Raw genomic sequence first — 25,048 nt, 5'->3', positions numbered from 1 at the left:
CCCAAATATTTGCTTTTGCTTCACTATCAAATGTGATCCACTACTGAAAATCATCTTTAGAAGAAATATCAGGGTGCCACACCCCCCCGTGTCAAAATATGATTGTTATAATTATTATTTTATACTATAATAATAATAGAAAATGACTTAGTAAGTCAGAAGTTGCAGTTAAATTGAGATTGTACATTTGGCCTGGATTTAAAAAGTTCCTGTTTATCAGATTAAAAAGAGTCACTCTGACAGTTGCCTCACTATTGGCACCTACATTGTCAAAATAAATATTGCATGTTTTTCTCTCTCAGAAACACGTCCAATGTGACTTTTCGCTGTTAAAGCAGTTTCCTCACAAACTGTAGACTGTTTGCCGTCTGTATTGTGGACTTATCCAAACAGGATTATCTGTCTTCTGCAGCTGGAAACAGTTCAGAACCAAAACAATACAACGTGGGGCTGCAGTGAGAGAAATACACAACTCCTTATATGGATGGGGATGGGGGTGTGTGTTTATAGGTCACACATTCTAACTTTAAAAAAACAATGTGGGTGTTGATTGCACTTTTAGTAGTAACATAAAGTAGCAGTGACTGTGCAGAAGTCACAAAATAGATTTTCTTTTCTTTTTGTTCATAAAAACGAGCCTTTGAACCGTGACTTATTTCCCAATTTCAATTCGATTTTGAACATTTTGAGTATGTTTTGCTCAGGTATGAAAAAGAAAATGTTTCATCAGATTGCCTAGGCTGTGTAAAAAAAGAAAGACACTCTATATTGCACATTCTTATAGCCTCTCTATATACTGTACGTTTTAACATAGTAATGGAAAATGCATGAGCACTAAGGGTTAATGAAGAGCTCTGCCTGTGTTTTTTCTTTGAGTATTTTCCACTGTGTATTTTGTTTCCCACTGTGTGAACCTTGATGACTTGGCACCTGAGCACCATCACTTGTTTTTATTCTCCCGAGGAGGTCATGGCAGAGCATTGAGACAGGTGTCGCAGTCAGCACTAATGAATGTCAGCGGGAGTAGAAAATCAGCATGTCTATAAATTATATCACCGTGCACCAGAATTAGTAAAAAGGTTCATTTATTGCATCTGTGGAGAGAAACGACTCCCTTTTAACAGGAAAATCTCGGACAGAACCAGACTCAAAGATGTGCGGCCATCTGCCACGACAGGTTGTGGTGAAAGGAAAAATGGGGGACAGAGGTAGAGACAGAAGAAAGAGACCAAGAGCAGATACACAACAATTGCATTTAGTTATAGGTTTAGACAAAACAGTTCTGAGTCAGTGATGACATGTTTTACCTCTCTGAGCTTCTCCATCCCTACGCTCCTGCTCGGTGTCTCAGGTCAGCTGACCAGCTTCTCCTGGAGGTGCCGAGGTCTAAGCGGAAGCTCAGAGGGGAAAGAGCCTTTTCCATTACCGGTCCCAAACTTTGGAACGTCCTCCCGCTCCACATCAGACAAGCCCCCTCACTGTCCATTTTTAAAACTCATCTTAAAACCCATTTTTATTCCTTGGCTTTCAACTCAGCATGAGACTCTGCTCTTGTTTTTAGTGTTTTATTGTTTTTATTCTCTTAATATCTTTATTTTTTTATTGTTTTAACATTTTTGTTGTTTTTTATTGTTTTTATTGTTTTAGTATTTATATTGTTTTACTTTTTGTTTTATTTCTTTTCACTTTTTGTTTTATTTCTTTTCATGTACGGCACTTTGTCTCAGCTACGGCTGCTTAAAACGCTTTATAAATAAAGTTGAGTTGAGTTTAGAGTTTATAGAAGAGAGGAGAGAGAGAGAGTGAGCGGACAGGAAGGAAAGACACAAACTAGGGAGAGAAAGAACCAGGTTAATGACATATAATGAAGCCCTGGGGTGGAGAGGTGGAGTGGCTCAGTGATTATGACCAGTGCCCTGTGTGCGAAAGACAGCATGGTCGCAATGGTCGCAAGTTTGACTCCACCCCTGGCTGATTGTATTCAATTCCTTTGAATAAAAGCGTCTGCTAAATTACATGTAATGTAATGTAAAAGTCATATTAATCCCCAGCAGTCTAGCTAAGAGATGGTTCAGGTTTCCCTGAGCCAGCTCTAACTATAAGCTTTATCAAAAAGGAAGGTTTTAAGTCTAAATTGAAATACAGAGAGAGAGTGTCCGCCTCCCGAACTGTCACTGGGAGCTGGTTCCACCGGAGAGGAGCCTAGTAACTGAAGGCTCTGCGTCTTATTCTGCTCTTACAGACTCTGGGATCCACAAGTAAACCCGTATGTTGGCACCAAAGTGATCTGTTAGGATGATAAGGTGATCCATTAATAATAGTGATAGACAGAAAACTATTTCTATATTTTTGAGCTTGAAGAAACAAAACAAACAACATAAATGTAGTTTTATTTGTACGAGTACAAGGTTAATACTAATAGGGTGCATTAAAAGACAGCTGTAAGCTCGCCATACTTTTAGATTTGCAATAATATGTCAGTGTCATCAGCATAAGGATGCGACTATTCCAACCGTTCAAAGACGGAATAATGTCATAAATACAGTGAAAAGGACTGGGCCCACAATGGATCCGTGTGGCACACCCTTTGTTCAAACAATCACACTGAGCATCTCTCCACTTCACATGTTTTAAGATGACACTGCAAGTCAAAGCTGTCAAAGCTTCCTTTTCTGGTATTATCAACCTGTTGCTCTTTCCTCGATATAACTTTTGATATGATGTGTCCACTGTGGTTATATTTCCTGTGCAGCTCTCTGCACTCTGTCCTACTTAACTTGTGCTCTGCATAACTCCATCCTTTTGCTACTGCTTTACATTTTGTTGTAGTAGGCAACTACGTTTTGTCTGCTACTTCCTAAAAAAAAGACATTAACCAAAGTCAGTTAACATAAAAGGTATACTAGTAAACTCATGCATACTAATAATACTGGGTAACATACAGTTCATTTATGTATTAAAGAATATTACTTGTTGAGAAATGTTCCCTATAATAAGTTCATTTTCCAGTTCTACTGTTGGTGCCTCTGTGATCTTCCACTAAGTTGCAACACTTAGCAAGAAGTGTATACAATATTCCTAATTCAGAAAAAACTCTTGATAATATAATAATATAACATAATAATATAAATAATATTGTACAACTATCTTCCAGGATATATTAATTTCAATGTAGCTCCAAAGGCAGGGAATCTTCTTCTCAACCACATCTGATATATAAAGTACATCAGGCTTATTATTATTATTATGGGCTTATGTATCTGCACACAAGCCATTTAAAGTGTAACACTCCACTCGTCAATCTTGATTGTGTAACTTCTGTCACCAAAACGCTGCTAACATCAGATAACTCACTCTGCAGGTCACAGGTTAATTGCTAAATGATCTGTTGTTTCCGTTGTGCTCATTTCTACAATGATGCATGTGGTGTTTAGCAAGCAGCATTGCAACAAACACATCCCACAGACTTACAGGCAGTCGACGAGCCACATTGTCATTTCCTCTTTAGGTGCAGCTAAAGAGTGTCATGGTGTCGTGACTTCATCCGCCCACAACTGACCACGGAGAGATCGGTCCGGGAGACAGACAGCAACAGGCAGAGGCACAGGAAGGTAGACAGAAAAACAACAGGAGGCTAAAACAGAGACAGACAGTAATACACAGTAAACTTATACTGAGGTTAGACATGGCCAGGTTGGATGTTCAGGAGACATTTCATGATATTTTGTTTCCTGGACACCTGCACACACAGGAGTCGTTGCAACGTGCCGTCAGCTTTCTGTTTCAGGACACAGATATTCTCATCGTCTCTTACCCAAAGTCAGGTAACTATAGAGAGGAGAGTTCATTCGACCATCTGACACCTAATTTGCAGTCTAAATGTTTTGTTAAACTAGAACCGTGCTTTTTTTGTGTGAATTATTTTAATGAGGGTTCGCTCACAGATGTATCCCTCAACAGGTACCACATGGATGCAGGAAATAGTGACTCTCATGTCCCACAGAGGAGACGCGCACATTAACCAAACTGTGCCAAACTGGGCCAGGGCTCCCTGGCTGGAACAATTCTACAGCGCTGCCGTACTAGAAGCCTCAACCAGCACACATCGAGTGATCACCACACACCTGCCTCATCAGCTACTCGGCCCTGCCCTCCAGGGCTCCAAAGCTAAGGTCAGAATTATATGTCGACGTGACATTGGAACCACGGCGTTGTTGTCGGCACAGTTTTTCAATGTTACTATTCTGCCTCCGATTGGTTTTTGTAAAGGAAAGCGATGTAAATTAATTTGTACGCGGGAGCATTTGTGTGTACAGATGTGGCAGCGCAGGGGTAGGCGGGGCAAGATGTTTATGTTGCTTTTCCAAAATACAATTCTAGCACTATTCGATTCCAATAGAAAAACCGAGTAGTGCTAGAACTGTATATTGTAAAAGTGGTTCATTACTGAACTACTAGTTTTTTTGAGCCATACAAATAATTTTTCCCCTGTATTTTCAGTTGTACTGTTAAACTGTTTGCCTCCGTCTCACTTTACTAGCACAATGTTGCCAGAACTGCCAGACATGACACTGGCTCCCCATACACTACAGGATCCATTTAAAGTTATTATTGTTTGTGCACGTGCGTCAAAATGGCCTGCCTTACCTCTCTGACTTTACTCCAGCTGTAAACTTCTCACGGTCTCTAAGATCAGCTGATAAGCTTCACAAATTGTGAAATGGTTTGCCACTTATACACATATTTGAAAGGTCACTTCACTTCCTTTTTCTAAAACTCATCTCTTCTCTTTTTGACTCTCACCTCTTGTGTGTACTGTGACTCTTTTTTGCCATGCAAACCACTTATTATGGCCCTTTAGTAGAGGCTGTGCAATGATATGGTGACGTTATCATTCAAACTGACATTGTGGCTCTGTTTCATCTCACAGGTCATATATGTGAGCAGAAACCCTAAAGATGCTGTGGTTTCCTTTTACCACTTCCACAAAATAGCGAACTTCCTTCCTGAGGCTGGCACGTTTCCAGAGTTTCTAAATAAATTCCTCAAGGGCACACGTGAGTCCATGAGGAAAATATAGTTTACACCCTGTTTCCCCTCCTTAGTTAATTATTTGCAGCTGTAAGTGTAGTTAAAAATCACTTCTAAAACCCTTTTTCTTTCAGTCTCTTATGGGTCCTGGTTTGACCATATTAAGGGATGGACCAGTCAGATGGCAGTTATGGACAATTTTCTTCACATCACCTATGAAGAGATGTTAATGGTACAAAACGAGTGATTTAACTTTTCTTGTCGCACCATATGTCGACAAACTAACATTATTATGGTCTTCATCCTGCGCTCAGGACCTACCCGGCGCCATAAGGAGGCTCAGCTCTTTCCTACAGTGCCCCCTAGCGGAGGACGAGGTCAAGAGTTGTGTGCAACACTGCAGCTTCAGCAGCATGAAGAATAACAAGATGGTCAACTACACTCTCATCCCTGAAAACATAATGGACCACAGTAAAGGCTCTTTCATGAGGAAGGGTGAGGCCACAGGTTCTGTTATTATTTATTAATTATGTCTCATGATGTCTAATTCAAATATATATAAAACAATTAAGATTAGAATGTGCTACTAACCTAAAGAGTACTGCAAGTCAGGACTTTACAAGAGGACATTTAAACTATTTGGTTGAAAATTGAAATTATACATTAGTTTATCCAATGTCCACCACTTTATGACTGATGCTCTGGAATCAAGCCGAACAATGCCGAACTGTAGATCAGTTAAAAAGACTTAACAATCCTAAAAAACGTGGGTTAATCTCCAACAATTACCAGGGAAATGTCTAAAATCGTAATATTTAACAGAGGAGTCTGGCGTATTTAGCAACAGCACTGCTGACCCCAACCCTCTGTGCTCCGGTCATGGAAGAAGTATTGAACTAATCGTTTTAATGCACTGATTCTAATGATTCAGTGACACTGAAAACTTCATTCTGATATAATATCAGAATATATTCTTCGATGCGTTCACAGGTCACTTTCAGGTGAACTGTCAACTCTGATCTGTATAAAATCAGAATTCAGTGTGCCTGATAATATAAATCTGACCAAAAGGTTTTCTTCTATTGTAATTAAATCAACCTCATTCATATAACACCTTCACAGAGGCAATTCATTTTTTAAATCTTATGTCTAATGAAGGTTTGTCCCAAAGTTTCAGTGTTAAATACTTAAATATTATGGTCTACAGGGGTCTACTGGGACCGTGGACCTTATATATCTGTGTCTGTTGAGCCCACATGTACTGATGATGAATACATTAATTCTATAGTTTGTATGTAAAGGTAACTGCTGGCTGTAGCTTCATAATAAATAATACAGGCATGACAGTAGAATCAATCATTTCATCTAATGTATGGCAGGAAAATCTAAAACCTTGTTTATAATGTAAAAGGCAGCAGACAAATATACAAAATCCAATAACGTAAATAAAATAATATTTAGACATTCATGTGTATTGATTGACATGTAGTGTTTCACTTCCTGTTTGACCTCTTGTTCTCTTCCTCTGCAATTCAGGTAAGACTGGCGACTGGAAAAACATGTTTACAGAGGACCAGAATCAATATTTCGAGAGCGTCTTCAGGTCCAAGATGCAGGACTGCGCGTTAGAGTTTGTGTGGGAGCTACAGGACGAAGAGGAGACGCCCGAACAAGAGCAAATCCCACAGAGGAGCACACTGGACTGTGAAAAAAGCTGTTCAGCCAAGGACGTTTGAAGCCACGGTGAATGTCGTATGTGGATTTATTGAGAGTGTTAACAACAAATAATAGTATATATAATAGTATGCAAATATCACACTTGAATTACAATACTCTGAGCTTCATGAATGTCTCAGTATGTGATAACGTGTCCAGTCCAGTGTAATAAAGGTATAATCTGCCCTTTCATGGTTGACACTGAACAATGATATTCGATTCTTTGGTGCAGAACTGGTGGCATTTACTGTATGTAAGCAGCACAACAGTCACTAGGGTGTGTGTGTGGGTGTGGTGGGGGTTACCCTCATCGTCTAGTGGCCATTTGGCACCTGACGCAGTACTACACTGCAAAAAATAATAAATGAATAAACTTAATCAGATACTACAGCTTACTTTAAGCTTTAATTACCAGTAAAATGCTAAAGCCATGATTCTGTGTGTCTTTGTTGTGATAAGTGCAACTGTCTTACATTTTGGCCAAATTATAGCACAATATTGTGCCATGATATCACAATAAACCTAATCATCATCATATTCCACCGAATTTCAAAATAAAAGTGCTCAATTTGATATGGAACGATACAGTAATAACATATTTATTATGCTAAATAAATCTAGATAGATAGATAGTGCACTTTCCAAAATGTAGTACAGGTAGAGCTACTTGGTCACAATATTGATCACATGTAAGCTGCTGCAAGGGTTTTTATACAAAGCTAAAGCAGGACGAGCCGCCTGCGGTCGTTCTATGGCTTCACACACCCAAAGAAAGAAAATGACATTCTGTTACACAGCATGCACTGCAGCGCTTTAATTTTTTTCTTCTTTAAAACCCAACGTATGGAACAGAGTGTACAGAACACATGGTGCTCTGTGACCTTTATGGTGGGGAACTGGGCGAAAACACTGTGATCAAATAAAGACTGATAAGAGTCTCGGCTTTTATGCTTTATGCTTTTGTGCTTTTTGATTGGGATTGAATTGGACCACAAATAGAGTTTATAGGTTATACACGTTGTCATCTTGGGGACTTCGTCTATTTACTTTGTTGCCAAATTATGCAAGTGGTCAATCATTTGAGATGTTTATGAAGAAACAGGATCTGATATTCACCGAGAAAGACTCATTGTCTAGTTATAAATTTAATCTAACGTCACAAAAAAGAGGAAACAAAATAGGAGAAATGCTCATGGTGTCATCCGTGATGAAAATAAAGGCACATAAACACATGTTAATCTGTAAAATACGACCCATAATAACCCATGATAATCTGATATGTTTGTTGTTAGAACAACATGAATATTGTAAGAACAATAAACCTATGAATACATGTTTAATTAAACCTAATCTATAAAACCATCTTATACTGTACAAACAATATGCACTAGTTCTTATAATTTACGTTGTTCTAACAATCATGTTATTACATGATACTGATCTGGTTTTATTTTGCCATAACTACATAACAACCAGCCTTTTATTACAGTCTGAATGGTTATAAAGAAATTAAGTTGAACGAGTTATGACTGCGATCTTAAGGCTGAGCCTTGTAAAAACCAACATTAGACAAAACTGTTTTTGACAGCTGACTCAGCTCAACATACAACAATAGGCAATAAACATTAGGCAACCAACTAAGCTGGTTGGTTTTAATGGATAAGTAAGAGTTCAACTGTGACTGATGACACCACCTGAAGAAGGTTTACTGACTCGAAACCCGTGATTAATACGATCAACTCAGCAGGAAAATATTTACATCAGGTGATAATTTGGCTTCCAGTCAAACAGACTATTCTTCACAACTTGAGGACTCGCCCCCTAGTGGCTACTCAATATATGTATACCTCTGCTTTGGTGTCCTTGGGTAAACCGAATCGTACGGACATTGTCTTTACCATGGATGTTGCTGTGGTTAGGATACTCACTTTGCACCTGCACATCAGGGTTTTTTCTGCGTGACATTTTCTGTTCGACCCTGAGAGGGTTTTCTTCAGATCCTTTGGAGTCCAGAGACATGCAGGTTTGGTTGACTGGAGACATTAAACTGCCAGTAGGTGTGAAGACCAAGTGTGAATGTTTGTCTCTATATGTCAGCCCTGTGACACGTAGCCTGCCCATTGTCAGCTGACGTTAGCTTTAGCCCTCCTGTCACCCTTCAAGGACAAGTGCTATCACTAATGCATGTTTTAAAAGGTCCAGTATGTGACATTTTGGAGTTCAAAAAAAATGATTATACTACACATACGTGTGTTTGTCCCCACAACAAACCTTATGCCCTTGCTTACCATAACAATCTAAGCCATTTATTGGCGAAAACAAGCACTTTTTATGGATATAACTCAGAATATCGCTATTGCACTGTGGGTTAGGGTTAGCGATCTACTGGACCGACTATTAAATTTAATGTTGTATGGAAAGTACTATTCACGTACACACCCATATTTATAATCTTAGGACCCAGGTGGTAAAATACTGGAATTCCCAGATTAAATAAAATTTTCATTACCTCAAGAACCAATGGCGCGGTTCCAAAAGAACGGCACGCAAAGAGCGCGTAGGGTGCGCGTTGACAGCACGTAGGGTGCGCGTGGCCAACTAAATTTCCCCCTCAATAGTAGGTGGAAACAACATTTCGGGAGGGAGGGAGCTGTAGCATCGTTCCCTTCTTCTTCGGTAGGAATGCGTCCTATTCCCTGCGTCCAGACTTCTACCGCCACCCGATGGTGAAGTCAGATACTACAGGACCCCGACGTGTGAGTATACCAGGGTCCGCGTGTGTGGAATTAGACCTGGGCCTTTAGAAAACACCTTTTATATGTACTTTTGTAAGCATTGTTGTTATTTTACAGAGGCTGAAATCTTGCCTCAACTAATAAGGGTGTGTTTCTGTTTGTGAAGCAGAAGTTTACCACACAACAAGAACAAGAACATCCTTTCTGATTCGTGAAGGCCACCGTTGTCTCACCATGAGATATCACACATTTTTTAAAAGAAGAGACACTCATGTATCCTTTTCTCGCTTAGTGTTTTGCTTAACAGCGACAGATTCAGTTTGTCAATTTAAATACACTTCTTTCTCCTTCTCTTCATTCACATTTTGTCAACACACTCATTCAAGGCTCAGTGTGTGTGTGTGTGTGTGTGTGTGTGTGCACACTCACACTGAGCCACGTGAGGAGTCACTTCACACCTCCCTATTTATCAGACCCAGCTGAGGGGAAGGAAGTTCAAGGGTGATGCTGATGTCATGACTATCAATATGACTGTTGACTGCCACGAGTAAAAAAAAAATGCTCTAATTATTATTTGTAAAATGACTCTCACTTTTACTGTTACTCAGGTTTCAGACATAGTTTTCACAGGCGTTTCCTAAAATGTCTCCTTCTGCACGGGGAGCTTGACAGCACAGAGGTCATTTACAGAATGCTTTCATCTCACAAAGAAATAAAGACAGAAAGATAGATTTGTTTGTTTTGTGTGTTTCTGTAGCAGCACTATCCTCCCCATTTGTATTGGAATAGAACAATAAGCATCCAAAACCTGAAATCCCATTAATATCTGAGAGGTAAACAGGTGTAGTAAGTGTTGCTCTGCTTTGATAAGAATCAGGTAATGAGGCCTGGATATAGTTGAAAGCAGCTGTGGCAGACGGTTGGGCCCCGGACAAGAGAAGGCGTGACAGTCGTGGCATTTACGTGACATTTAACGCCCGTCGAGTTATCTCTAGAGCGCACACGACGTACACACAGGTCTGCAAATCCTATCCGTCTTAGGACGCTGTATTTACTTCCATTCATTTAGAACAAAGCTGAACCTTAACCTCTGAAATGAGGTTCTGCCTCATTGGGACCAGGTTTTGGTCTCCATTAGGACAACTGGTCCTGACAAGTTCAGTGTTTATGCCACAAATAACAAATTCAAAGGTAACTCCCCCTTTAACAGTGAGGATCCGGATTAATCTGAGATTAGCAGATTGTGTTTTGGAAATTGTGAAATTCTCAATTATGTTAATCGCTAACACACATAATTAAAGTGGTGGTGAGCAACTGACCTGTCCTTGGAAATAGTGCCTGCTGCTGCAAGGCAAGCATCTCTTGTTATTGTTCAGCACGTCTCTTCTTCTTCTTATTCCTCTTCCACCCAAAAGTTTGCTGCATAACGGGCCACTCAAGGCCCTCGGTGAGATTTTGTACTGCCCGCAACTTCGGGTTTATAATGTATTATTGATGGCTAGGGAGGGACTGTGATATGTAGCCTCCATTAGCTCAGTTTGTAAAGAGCTAAACTTTTGAAACATGAGTCTTGTGTTTGAAACCAACCTGTGCTGATCAGAACTTTTATGCTTTTTCCACTCCTGCTTATGTGGTTACATTGACATATAAAGTGGATAATTGTGGCAATGAAAATTTTATATTAATTAAACAGTGCATTTGTATGTAAAAGGTACTGATCAATAAAAGGTGTGAAGTGACCGTTGGCCCCCGAACATCTTCACAGATCAAATCTGGCCCTCGTTAAAATAACATTTGGACACCCCAGGTCTAAATACTTTAGTTTTAAAGGTTCAAAAAATCAGCACCAAGAAGCAGGCACGATCACAATTTGGCCACTGAATTTTCTAGTTGATGCTTGCTATGGAGTTCCAACTAGAATGCCTTGCAGGAGCTGTCACTCAACTATGTCACTCAACTATGACTTTTTTGTCTCATTTTGGACGACAGAATTTTTTGACTGATTTTACACGATATACTATACTATGATGTTTTGGTGTAATTTAGGGCAACATAGAATGTTGGTGTAGTGTTTAACACTCTCACCATGAACAAAGAAGACCCCAGTTCAGGAGATGTTTTGGGGTAATTTTAGACAACTTTTTTTGACCGATTTTGGACAACATACGATGACGTTTTGGACCTATTTTGGATGACATACTATACTATGACGTTTTGGACCGATTTTGGACGGCATACTATACTATGAAGTTTTGGACCAAGTTTGGACGACATACTATACTATGGCGTTTTGACCGATTTGGGCGACATACTATACTATGGCGTTTTTGACCAATTTTGGACGACATACTATACTATGACGTCTTTGACCAATTTTGGACGACATATTATACTATGACTTTTTTGACCAATTTTGGATGACATACTACTACTATGGCGTTTTGACCGATTATGGGCATACTATACTGGCGTTTTGCAGATTTTGACGACATACTATGACGTTTTTGACCGATTTTATACGACATACTAAACTATGACGTTTTCGACCTATTTTGGAAGACATACTATACTATGACGTTTTGGACCGATTTTGGATGACATACTATACTATGACTTTTTTGACCGATTTTGGAAGACATACTATACTATCAGTTTTTTTGACCGATTTTCAACAACATGTTATACTGTGACCTTTTTGACCAATTTTGGACGTCATACTATACTATGACGTTATCGACCGATTTTGTACGACATACTATACTATGTCATTTTTGACCGATTTTCGACAACATACTATACTATACTATCAGTTTTTTTGACCGATTTTCAACAACATGTTATACTGTGACATTTTTGACCTATTTTGGACGTCATACTATACTATGACGTTTTTGACCGATTTTGTACGACATACTATACTATGACATTTTTGACCGATTTTGGACAACATACTATACTATGACTTTTTTGACCGATTTTGGACGACATACTATACTATGACTATAGTATGTCAGCCCAAAATCAAAAAGTCATAGTTATAGTATATGTCGTACAAAATCGGTCAATAACGTCATAGTATAGTATGTCGTCCAAAACCACCCAAAAAAGTCATAGTATAGCATGTCATCCAAAATCAGTAAAAAAAAGTCATAGCATAGTATGTTGTCCAAAAGCGGTCAAAAAAGTCATAGTATAGTGTCATCCAAAATTGGTCAAAAAAGTCATAGTATTGTATGTCGTCCAAAATCACCCAAAAAAGTCATAGTAAAGTATGTTGTCCAAAATCAGTCCAAAAAGTCATAGTAAAGTATGTTGTCCAAAAATCAGTCCAAAAAGTCATAGTATAGCATGTCGTCCAAATTCAGTCCAAAAAGTCATAGTATAGTATGTCGCCCAAAATCGTCAAAACGCCATAGTATAGTATGTCGTCCAAAACCACCCACAAAAGTCATAGTATAGCATGTCGTCCAAAATCCGTCAAAAAAGTCATAGTATAGTATGTCGTTCAAAATCAGTCAAAAAGTCATAGTATAGTATGTCGTCCAAAATCAGTCAATAAAGTCATAGTATAGTATGTCGTCCAAAATCAGTCAATAAAGTCATAGTATAGTATGTCGTTCAAAATCAGTCAAAAAAGTCATAGTATAGTATGTTGTCCAGAATTACACAACTACCTCTCAGGATTGCAGGAATGACTTGTTTCAACCAGGGATTGAACCCCGGGTCTTTTTTGTAAAAGGCAATAGTCCTAGCCACTACACCAACCTTGTGGAGCCATTCTATACAATATTGTCCTAATTGACACCAAAACATCTAGCATAGTATGTCGTCCAAAAAGTGACAAAAAAGTCATACTTTAGTAAGACGTCTCTCAGTCATACAAGTCTTACTCGTTTTACTGAGCTGCATAAAAAAACTCTTGCTGTTAATCAATTTTCTTTTGTGTGAAATTCACTTTATTGTACGATTAGAACTTACAACCTCCGAGATACAAGTCATCTTCTGATGGACTTGATGCTGTTACTGTGAATTTCTTTGTTTCTCATCAAAAAATTGAACATACGAGGACAAACTGTTTCATCCTTCATCACATTTTCCGTGACCCTCTGTCCCTGTGGAGGCACTCACCTCCAGCGCTGAAGGTAGTCCAGTGGACAAGGATGTCACATCACTGTTCACAAAGTCGTGGGTTTGAATCCCTTGTGTGTGTGTCTGAGTCTTTCAAAAACAACTAAAAACCTTCTAAAACAAACAAAACGACTTCCAAATACTAAGCCTAAACTAAACCTCTGCGTTTGCGTCATTTCAATTTCAACTTTGTGGTCTCATGAGCAAAGAAAATGTGTTAAAATAAGGAATAGTTTGGGTTTTTGATGAGTGGTTGTATGAGATTCTGAATCAAACTCAAGAGTGCAGGGTAACTTAAAGGGTCACAAGAGTCAAAGGTCCATTTATTATAGTCGGTCAAGTCATACGCCTAAATACTATTATATTCAAAACTCAAAATGTCCTTTCCATTCAAAAAAAAACAACAACAAAATACATATTCGAATGAAATGCAATTATAATTTCAAATTCAGGAGGAGGTCGGTAAAGTCACACATTTTGGGAAAGATCAACTGTTCAGTACAGGGGAGTGATTTTATCATTCAATAAACCAAGATATTCCATAATGATATCGCACATTTCAAAATAAAACTGTTTTGACATGAAAGGATAACTAATTTACAATAAATGAATGCCTTTATGACGGAAAATATAAAAACAGAAATGACTCATTATAGCTTGATATTAAGTGGAGGGCCGCATTGCGGGGGCAGCAATTATTCAATTATTCATGTAATTATTCCGTAAAATGTATTTTTGCTGACTGGTATTTGACGTGACAAACATTTCGTTTGTTTGTTTCCCTATTGTCTGTTTTTGTGGGTGTGTCTCCCGCGTTATCTCTTCCCTCCCCGCTGTGAGACTCCAGGGAAGAGGTACGTGACTTCTTCATCCCTTATGTTTTGTGCTGCAGCTTCCCTAATTATGCATTTTATTATGTTTCTTTATCATTTATCTTGTTTTAGAGAGTCCACGTGTGCCTGAATGCTGTTTTTTGGTTGCATTTTCTCTCAGAGAGAGAGTTTGTGGTCTGTCCTTGGCCTCTTTTTGCTCAACACAATGCAGAGTGTGCGACTTTTGAGACTTCTCTGTGTGTGTGTGTGTGTGTGTGTGTGTATAATATAAACGGCAAAGACTGAAAAAGTGTATCTCACCATAAGAGGCCAGAAGAAGCTTTGAAACCTTTCGTAGAACTTGGTGGAGTAGGCGAACAACAAGAAGAGAGCAGCCAGAAACTCCACCAGCGGGATGGTGACGAAGCCGGCTGCAGTGGACGCGGCGAAGCACACGAACGAAATGAAGGAGAGAACCTAAAAAAAATTAGAAAAACAGATTTTAGGATACTTGCATTTATTGCTCTGGCCTTAAATCAAGTATATGTATTTTAGGCATACACAGTATCAACCCTTGCTATGACTGATGACTAAAACAGTGGACTTGAATAGGCTTCTACCTCCTCTTCAACTATTATTAATTTATGTTTACTTTGCACAATAAAGAAAATAAATACCGCTAATTTTTCATAATCGATTAAGTAAAAAAAAATAAAATTGGTCCAAAAAATGTCAGAAAAACGTTCAAAAAAATGAGGAAACAATCACAAATCTTGTTTTAATCCTGAAAAAAAATCTTAAAACTGATTCATCGATTCTAAAAAATGTATTTAATCGAGTAATTGTTTCAGCTCTACTTGCATCCCTAGTATATTTATTTAAAAATAAATTACTTTGAGATTTGACACTGTAATCCACTGTGGATTACTCAAATCTGTGTAAATACAGTGATTATCCACACATTCACATTTATTCAGTGTATTTCTTTTCACACAGCAACAGCAACAGCAACATAGCTGTGGTTAAAAACACCCGAACACGAAGCTGCAATCATGAGAGTAAAGTGAGCCTTCCCTCGCGTTTGGAAAGTTCCTGTCAGACGAGATTAGACACACCGTATCGGCAGAAAAATGAAAGCGCTGTAATCTCAGACAGGCCCGGCCATCTTGTCTTTGTCTCAGTCTGAGTCACGCCACACCACACGGGCTCGAGGGCGGAAAACTCCCCCTGACTCGACCTTAAACTGCTGCAGCTGCTGTCAGTGTGAGGGCAAAAAGTGTCAAGTAAAAAACCTGAGAAATCTCCGAGCGCACGGGAAGATCCTCCGGAACGTTTGCTCCTGAAGAATAAACAGTGGGATGTTGGTAACATAGATTATGTATATTTACACGTACATTATGTCACTCAAAACTGCACAAAATCACCTTATTTTCCATGTTTCCTCAAGTGATACATAGCAGTGCAATCCATCAGGACTAAAAAACCTTCCATGACCTCTCTTAAAGTGAATAAACTGATCAATTGTTTATTTAGTCTCAAAACTTGCATGAATAGTGAAAATTTGTGCTGACCCAAACAGACCCCAAACCCCAAACCCTTCTATTTATAATCATAGAAAACCATGAAAGGCAACAAAGAAAGAGTCATAAAGCATTTTGCTGACTCCTTTTCTGTCAAATACAAAACTGAAGTTGTCTTTTTTAATTATGTATGTACATAATTAAAAAGGTATGTATTTAATTATGTATGTACATAATTAAAAAAGGAAAGAATCTTCAATTTCCCTTAAAATAGGGAAAGTTTCCCTTTAGTTTCTCCTCAGTTTCCCAGTCAGTCCCTTAAGTCAAGACATGAAATTAGGGCTCGGGCAGTATGGACAAAAACTTCAGTCAAGATTGAATGAATTAACTGAATTCATTGAAGTTAATTGTGGTTTTAAAACGTCTTCATAGACGGAAAAGCACTTTCACACATATTTTGCAAATTTGACGCTAAAAAATAAATGCCAGTTCTCTCCTTATCCATATTAGTCGGTATTACTAAATCCTTCAACACTAAATTATGAACATTTCCAGTAAATAAATGAAACCAGAAGACGTTCACATCTATTTATTGAAATATTATTCCATAATAAAGTAACTAAAAACTGTACTTATGTTACACGTTTTTGTCAACTCGTATATTTATTTTATCCATAACATTTTAAACAACAATGTGGCAAGAAATCAAACACTTAAACCAACAGATATTGTTCTTGTTTACCATTCAAATATAAAAACTTGAATTTGACAGACAGTATAGATTAAAATCATCAACAATTTGAATGAAACAGTCAAACTTCGACAAACTGTGTTATTGATTATACCGATGACGTGACGATATGCTGTATTTTTGGGAGCAGAATCACATGGAAAACATCAGGTTCCTGCAATTTAAAGACAGTTTGGGCATTTGAAAACAGACAAACTTGCACACGAGGGACTTTTACACTCAGAGGCCACAAACACATTACATAGTGAGCTAAGAATTGTGTCAGCCCTCCTCAGTCTTTGTGTTCACACCATGTAGGGAAGACGAGGCACACTTCACACACGCTTACTGTACCATGTGTCCTTCATTAGCGCAACATTACAGGGAAAAAAAAAACCTACAAGAAGAACACAGCGGTGTGACACACTGTAATAATGCTCGCTCAGCAGGATGTGTGTGTGTGTGTCTCACTGATATTGTGAGGTATAATGAAGCTACGCGCTGTTTTCCCTCCGGAAGCCACAAATCTACAGCTGAGTTCAGTGATACAACACAGACTGTGAGCTCTCTATCAAAAACACAGTTCAGCAGCAGCGATACTTTAGACCAGGGGCCAAATACAGCACAATCTGATCTCAAGTGGGCCGGATTAGTAAAATAATAGCATAATACCCTTTAAACAACAAGAACTCTGAATTTGTTTTCCTTTGTTCTACATTCAATGAGGTTTCTTGAGAAAAACAAGTGCAATTTCAACAATGCTATGCCTAAATTTACCATTTGCACATGTGCATAACAACCTACAGATCACAGTGGATCTATACAGGCACAAACAGTTAGTCATAGGTATCTGGAAGTGAAAAATATAGTATTACCAGAGGGGCCGGATTGGACCCTCTGGTGGGGCGATTCTGGCCCGCGGGCCGTACATTTGACACCCCTGCTTTATGTGTACTGTGTGAATTTGAAATACTGACATTCGGTGTGAACTCAGCATAAGAGCATAATTCAGTTTTCTTAATGTCATGTAAACACATTAGTCTGACTAAAATCAAGCTAGTCTTAGTTGGACTAACATACCTGGATAATCTGATTCATAGTCTGATCACTCCGGCATGTATACACTTAGTCAGACTTGTTGTACTGCGGGCAACACAGCAACCAGACATGTTGGATCCAGTGTGTACAGCAGATACGAAACATACAGAATTCTGTGACGTAAAAGGTCAACAGGAAACTGATTCAATACGTACTAGCTTATAGAGAGATAATACAGCGCCACCTACAGAGGCGGAGTCATACGTACGCGGCCAATAAATCAATGTTCTCCCCTGCATTTATGCTCAGACTCGGCAAAGTTGTCTGATTGTCTGTCTTAGTCAGACTATGGCCTTAGCTCCATTAAACTGTGCATGTGTGTAGCAGGGTTTAATCTCGTGTCGCCCGGTGACATTCCTGCACTGCACACAGGAAGCGATTTGTGTTAAATCAAGATAGATGGAGGCAACAGCAACAGTGTGGAAGCAAGATGAGACGACTGCAAACAGCTTGGATTTCAGTAGAGCTGTAACTAACGATTATTTTCATAATCGATGAATCTGTCGATTATTTTCTCGATTAATTGTTTGGTGTTAAAACCTTAAAAAATGTGGATTGGTGTTCGTCAAACCTGGAAATGATGATGTTCTCAAATGTCTTGTTTTGTCCACAAACCAAAATGATTAACTTTTATTGATTTCTTTGTTATCCAGAGCAAAGAAATGAAGAAAATATTCACATTTAAGAAGCTTAAACAATCGAAAATCTTGTTTTAATCATGAAAAAAGCTTCAAACCGATTATTCGATTATCAAAATAGTTGTCGATTAATTTAGTAATCGATTAATTATCGATTCATCATTTCAGCTCTAGATTTCAGAGGTTCCTACTAAAAAAAAACCCTGTTTGTTCGGCAGTTTAATGCGATAAATGCCCGTCCCTGCACTACTGCTGTATACTCACAAACACTCCCTCAGTCAGGTCTGATAGTTTTGCTTGACAAAGCCTGTTTTGGGGGGTTTTAGCTGAAGGACACAGCAAACAAATAATGTTAAATCCTGACTGACTTGACCTTATACCTAGAGCTGTAGCATTATGTTCAAATCAAGCAAAGTAAAATCAGATTTTGTACATGAGATTAGCCAAACAACTGACATATTTAACTGATTTATTTTACTTATACCCCCACTACTACTACAACAACTAATAATGACCCTGTGCTGTTTGTGCTATCTGCTTGCTGATGAACTGGAAAAGCCTCTTGGATGGGAGGTGGAACATCTTCAACTCAACTACGACTACAACTATGTCCTGGATGACAGACAGTAGGATTTCTCTGTGAATCTGTGATTTACAGTTTAACAAAGAGTGTGTTTGTGTGTGTGTGTGTGTGTATTTCATGATCGTCGCCTGCCCCTCATGACCCAGCACTGAGTCTCTTACTCATTAAAAGTGGGACCCTCGTATAAAAGGAGATGGTTGTGTTTCCCACTGTCAGCTGAGGTCAATAAACTTTCAGAGGAATTTTAGCCAAAGGCTGTTGCTGGTAAAGAAGCAGTAAACAGCCTGTGTGTGTTGCATTTGTAGTCCTCATGGAGACCAAAACCTGGTCCTAATGAGGCAGAATTTCATTTTTGGGGAACTGGTTCAGTTTGGTGCTTAGATTCGTGGAGAATTGTGCTTGTGGGTTAGGGTCAAAGTTAGGGATCATGCTTTATGCCGTACAAATGAGGACGGAGCTAGATCTTACGGAGGATGTGATGACCATGTCACATGACACAAATGTTAAGGCTCACATGGTCAGTCCTCCTCCTCCTCCTCCTCCTTCCTCGCTGTACTGGCACCATCACAGCGACACACAAACTTTCACTTCCTGGTTAAGTGAAATCCACTTGGACAGTCCAAGAAAAGTTTCCATTTTTATTCTGATCTTCATCATCATACTTCATCATTCATATCTTTTTCATTAAACATGTTATACTTGAAGAGAGTGTGGTTTTAAAGCAGATTCGTTAGTAAATCTGCTATAAAATACACACTTTTCCCCATTGTTTGTGTTATTTCAACACTGATATTGTTTGGACGTTGCAGATAATCTCACATTAGATCACTGACGGTACAGATGACTCGTCTCCATAATCCAGATGTGACAAAAACGTGACCTCACCGCGCCTCCCTTCACTAATGGAAACATGGTGACGGAAACGCAGACTGACCTACATTCAAAGCAACAGTTTCTGGATGTGAAGTAATTCAACACATGCTCGTCATCATCATCATCATCATCATGAAGCTGCAATCGCTTCTGCAAAAACGTTCAAATCAAAGCGTCCAGAACGCAGCGCGCATTTGTGCGCACAGACACAAGCAATGGCACAGGGAGAGTTCCAGGAGTTTCAGAGAGGAACATGAGAGGAGAGTCTCTCTGCTCATTTCTTACCACTTCAGCAATAAGCAGCATTCCTTTCCTGGACGAGGCGAACTCTTTGCTCGGGAGAACAGAGAGCAGTGTGGCGGTGTGGCTCGGCGGAGAGCTGGGAGCCTCGATGTCCCCCATTCTTCAACCAGAAGTATCTCCTCAAATCGCTTCAGAGACTCCAAACTGCACGTAACGGATTCAAGGAAAAAAAGAAAACAAGAAAGGAAAGGAGATACAGGCTGCTCCACAGTTTGTGTGGAGGCGCGAGGCAGTGTCTTCTCGTGGGTGGAAACGGAAACAATGACAGCGCGGAAACGGAGCACACGAAGCGCAACATCTGCTGCTGCTTTGTCCAGATGTGAAATGCGATGCCCCCGCGGCTGCACGACTACACGGTCACATCAGATCAAGTTTTATTTGTATAGCGCCATCTCAAGGCACTTTTCACAGTAAAGCAGATAAAGTACAATATTATGACAGCATTTCCCACAATGTCATTTCTACAGGCAGAACAATGAATAAAATAATACAAATGTAAATCTGTGCACAGGAAGCAATAGTACTTTGCTCAAAGGCACTGGTTGCAAGCTCAATTCCTTCCCATTTGGCCATATACTGCACTTTTTTTCATTGCATGAGGTCTAGATGTGGATCCTGCAGCCATGGGGTGTGGTATATGTTTTCTATGTATCCCTGCCTAATGGACCATATCAAATACATAAAATAAAATGCTGCAAATTGAAAGTCTGTAACGTAAACAACAACATCAGGAAGGTGCTAACAACTGTCTCCACTGTCCTGGGTGTCAACAGCAGAGTGTGAAAGAGGATTCAGTGCCATGAACCATCTGCAGGTGACCCCTCCACAGGAAAGCAGCAAAAAAAAAGACAGAAGTCCACCACCAAAGCAGTCTGTTTTCTTAATCTGACAGACATGTAAATTACTGTATCTGGATCCTGCAGCCACGGAGCCACAGGTCCCTGCACTATCACATCAACAAATGTATTGTGTTTTAATATATCTGTTGTTTACTTATAATCATTAAAAGGGAATCTATAAAACATTATTCATATAAGTCAGAGAGACTTTTTTTTTAACTGGAGCAAGAAAGAAAGTGTCTTTTCTGTGGCTAATGCTAAAATAAACTCAAGTCACATTCTCTTCACACAGCCAGTGAAACATTGCTTTCACACAAAATGCATTAAATGTCATGATTTATTAAAATGGATCTGAAAAACACTATGTATTACAGATGCTGACACAACATAAAAACAAACAAACCCAAAACATTAGAAATAGGATGAGGGGAAATCATATGCGTCTAAAATAACTATATTGAAATACACATACAAAAGCAGAAGATAGTACGTGATGAAAGTGAAAGTCTACTCTCGTTACCAAACATGCACAAGGCGACTGCTACAGAATGAAGCTGTTTGTGTACATCAGCGAGCGGCAGGTTAAAGTAGAACAGCTGCAGTGTTGTGGTCGACCGAGTCTATTTTCAGACACGTACGGCATGTTTTGGTGACGAGAGTTTTATAAGTGAGGTTAACCATTGGCCCGGGTACGTGTTGATAATTCAGACTGAAAAAAAGTGGTTTCTGTGTATAAACTTAGCACAAAAAGTAAGGAAATGTGTTGTTTCTTGGCAATAAATCTTACACCATGAGGAGGAGGTGATGTTGTGGCTGTGTATGGTCCTTCCACATGCTACTGAGGCCCCTATTTGTTGAATTAATAAATTGTTAGATTGCAAATATGTTTTGTTTCTTCACACTTCAATCATCCAATCCAATAAGATTTACTGCCAAGAAACAATGTTACAACAAAGAAATAATCCAGCAAACACACATTTTCTTACTTTTTGTGCTATATTTATATATAAATTCACATAAACTGTAGCCTTTATTCAGGGTCTGTGAAGGGTTCATTCATTCATTCATTGATTGCCCTGTGTTGCATGTCTTGGATTGTTGAAAGTGATCTTGGTGAAGAGCAGATAGGTGTCGGCACAGAAGAGAACAACCGCCATGAAACCAACGATCTGTGACGAGAGAGAAAAATAAAAGCATTAGACCACATGACATTGATAAAATCATTTGTGTGTTTGTGTACTTCTAATATATATCTTTATATATACTGTATATACCTGATGATGAAGTGGGATACTACAGGACACTTGACACGCGAGGATACCGGAGTCCGCGCAATGTGAGCGACGCATTTCGCTCAATTTTGGGAAAGATATATAGCATATACATATATACTGTATATATGTATATATATATATATACATATATATATATATATATATATATATATATATATATATATATATATATATATATGTACATATAATTCACAACAGAAAATTATTTTTGATGCAAAACAAATCAGTAAATCGCAAAACTACACAGAAAAATAAAATAGAATCAAAAAATGTTATCAAAAATAACACATAGACAATTGAAATTGAAGCTTATATATTATTAAATGTTAAAGTTATAATTGAATGTGATAAATGTAACCTAATGTACAATAATAATAATAATTATTATTATTATGTATATTCATATGTACATGCCTATAATATTCATTTCTTTTAATTACTATTATATGTGGATTATATATAGCAGTGTTTGCTCACTGCCATTGCCATTTATTATTATTACTATTATTATGATGTATAGTGATACTTGTTATCATTGTACTTTCACTCCTAATGACAAAATGACATTAAGACATGTCCAGTAATTGTGGATATTTATGTCTTGCATTGTCGGAGCCTGACTTCCTGTCAGGGGGGACAATAGGTCATTTTTCAGGGAGAAAATATTTCAATTTAAGAAATAGGACTCGAGTTACGTTTCAAATAAGGTGAAGGTTTAGGTTAAGGTTTATTTGAAGGTTGAGGTTAGAGGATGTTGGGGGAAGTGGTTGGGGGAAGTCTCCAGGAAGTGTGTGTGTGTGTGTACATGTAGTTATATCTTTGTGAGGTCCACAACTTATAAGGGCTTTTTAAACCCACTTCGTTTTAGGGCCATTTAGTAGTGGTGGTTAAGTTCAGGGTAAGGGTAAGGGCATAAACTCTCCAGCCTAAACAGCTTAAAGTACGATTAGACAAAGAAACCTGTCTTACCCCTCCGGCCAGTGTGCCTGTAACTGTGTACGTGGTCAACGCCATCAGGCTCAGCACAGTCAGGTAAACCGCAGCGAAGACTGAATTAAACATGTCCTGAAAAGAAACGAAGAAGAAGAAGAAACTAAACATGTATTCGTATTCTCTGCTCACGGGGACATTCAAAATAAAAGGTCGGGCGAATATACACCCACCACGAAAGGCCAAAAGAAGAACGTCAGCCTCTTGTTGAGTTTGAGCAGGTACAGCAGGTACAGCAACAACGTGACGAGAAACTCCAACACCGTCGCTGTGATGAGCCTTGGACTGGAGGCGACGGTGAAACACACAAAGGCCACAAACAGAGACGTCTGCAGCCGAAACACGGACACAGAAACATTTATTTGAACAAAATCAATCCAAAATATGAATTCTAACTCAATGTAGACCAGTGAATTGGGACAATTCTACTTATTTATCTAAGTTTACTTACTATAAATGCGGCTAAGTCACTAAAACTGTTTTTTAAGGACCATTTTCATATGTGTAATATTTAGTTTATTTGTATTTTTATTTAGAAATATCTACACAAGATGCAGACGAGACAGACATCCAATAAAGTTGAGCATTTTTGTCTGTAAATCTTTGTTTATTAAACTATTTTAGTATTATTATTATTACGACAAATGAATTGTGTATTTGAACCCAAAACTCACAGATATTTGTGTCAGACCTGGTGTAAATATACGTCTAAAAAAGGTTTGGGGGATGTAGGTCCAAAATTGGATGTGGGAGGGGCCAATAAGTGCGCCGCCCCCTGTCCAAATTCCCCCCGAACAACACAATTATCGTACATGCACGAAAATCGGCACACATGCGTAGAATGTCGGGGTGAATAGAAAACGACATTATGACCATGATCCACACCCAACAGGAAGTCTGCCATCTTGGGTTAATCGGCCATTTTTATAGTTATTTTTGTCAAAAAATGAAAGTTCTGTTTGTGTTAGTTTTAGTGTGTAAAATTCTGTTTGTTGAGTTGTTGCAGCTGAATATCTCTCACCTGACCCTTCAGTTAGTTTTCAAACTCCAAAGAAGTTTGTGTTGAGTTTGTTTGTATAAAAATAATTTACTCTAACCTTTCACACACTTTAAATATGATATACTTAACACAGACAAACCCTTACTCACTCTAACACCTCTTGCATTTAAGCGTTAACACTCAAACACGTTGATTTGTGACGGTGTGACTTCGATTTGTAAGATTTACATGTGTCCTTTGTTCACCATGTTGCACTTCAGAGTGAAAGAGGAACTGTGGACTGTGAGTTTTCGCTCCTGGTTCCACATCACATTTTTTTGTTTTAAACAAGTAAGTGATTCAGTTTCTTCTCTGAAATGTTCGAGTCAGAGTTCGTCAAACAAACTACAGAAGCTCCAGTGACTGAATTACACAGAAAACATGCGACTCCTCTGTTATTGCCTCATTTACTTCCATCCGTTAAGTGTAGAGGACGTGTGACGCTCCCGATGATGTTCAGTATCTCACCATCTCTGCTGCTTTCAGCATGGCCCTCGTGGATTTGAGAAAAGCCACGTCCACGTCCATGATTGTTGATGTACCGGGATCTGTTGACATGGCGATGATGATGAGGAGGATGACAATGATGCAATGTGAGCCTCTAATCGACAGCTCACTCGCAGCTTCCTCAAACTGGCTGTTTCCTTAGAGCTGCACAGGAAGTGACTGTTAGTAAGAATAATGTCAAAACAGCCGCCGTTGCCGCTGCTGCTGCACA

General features: G+C 38.8%; 3 protein-coding genes across 3 annotated transcripts in view; 1 reads left to right on the top strand and 2 right to left on the bottom strand.

The window, feature by feature from the left end:
• The window catches only part of cmtm3 (CKLF-like MARVEL transmembrane domain containing 3), a 272,921-nt gene extending 252,419 nt beyond the window's left edge, over positions 1–20,502 (bottom strand). The window contains exons 1-2 of the mRNA XM_044030898.1: positions 20,150–20,502; positions 14,744–14,899 (exon numbers count right to left, since the gene is read on the bottom strand). Coding sequence (XP_043886833.1) covers positions 14,744–14,899; positions 20,150–20,266 — 273 coding nt within the window. The 5' untranslated portion in view covers positions 20,267–20,502. The remainder of the gene's footprint in view (positions 1–14,743; positions 14,900–20,149) is intronic.
• sult5a1 (sulfotransferase family 5A, member 1) lies at positions 3,475–6,944 on the top strand. Its single transcript, XM_044030893.1, has 6 exons — positions 3,475–3,824; positions 3,961–4,172; positions 4,931–5,057; positions 5,166–5,263; positions 5,346–5,526; positions 6,568–6,944. The coding sequence occupies exons 1-6, from the start codon at positions 3,686–3,688 to the stop codon at positions 6,765–6,767; spliced, it is 957 nt and encodes a 318-aa protein (XP_043886828.1). The 5' UTR covers positions 3,475–3,685; the 3' UTR covers positions 6,768–6,944.
• Positions 20,503–21,325: 823 nt separating the features above from the next.
• LOC122772684 (CKLF-like MARVEL transmembrane domain-containing protein 3) lies at positions 21,326–24,981 on the bottom strand. Its single transcript, XM_044030899.1, has 4 exons — positions 24,799–24,981; positions 23,465–23,620; positions 23,271–23,366; positions 21,326–22,175 (listed from the first exon to the last, which is right to left on the bottom strand). Exons 1-4 carry the CDS (start codon positions 24,886–24,888, stop codon positions 22,071–22,073), a joined length of 447 nt encoding a protein of 148 aa, XP_043886834.1. The 5' UTR covers positions 24,889–24,981; the 3' UTR covers positions 21,326–22,070.
• Between the last annotated feature and the right edge of the window lie 67 nt (positions 24,982–25,048).

The sequence above is a fragment of the Solea senegalensis genome, linkage group LG7, assembly GCF_019176455.1.
Source record: "Solea senegalensis isolate Sse05_10M linkage group LG7, IFAPA_SoseM_1, whole genome shotgun sequence".
Lineage (NCBI taxonomy): Eukaryota > Metazoa > Chordata > Actinopteri > Pleuronectiformes > Soleidae > Solea > Solea senegalensis.
This window is presented reverse-complemented; position numbering and strand designations above follow the sequence as displayed.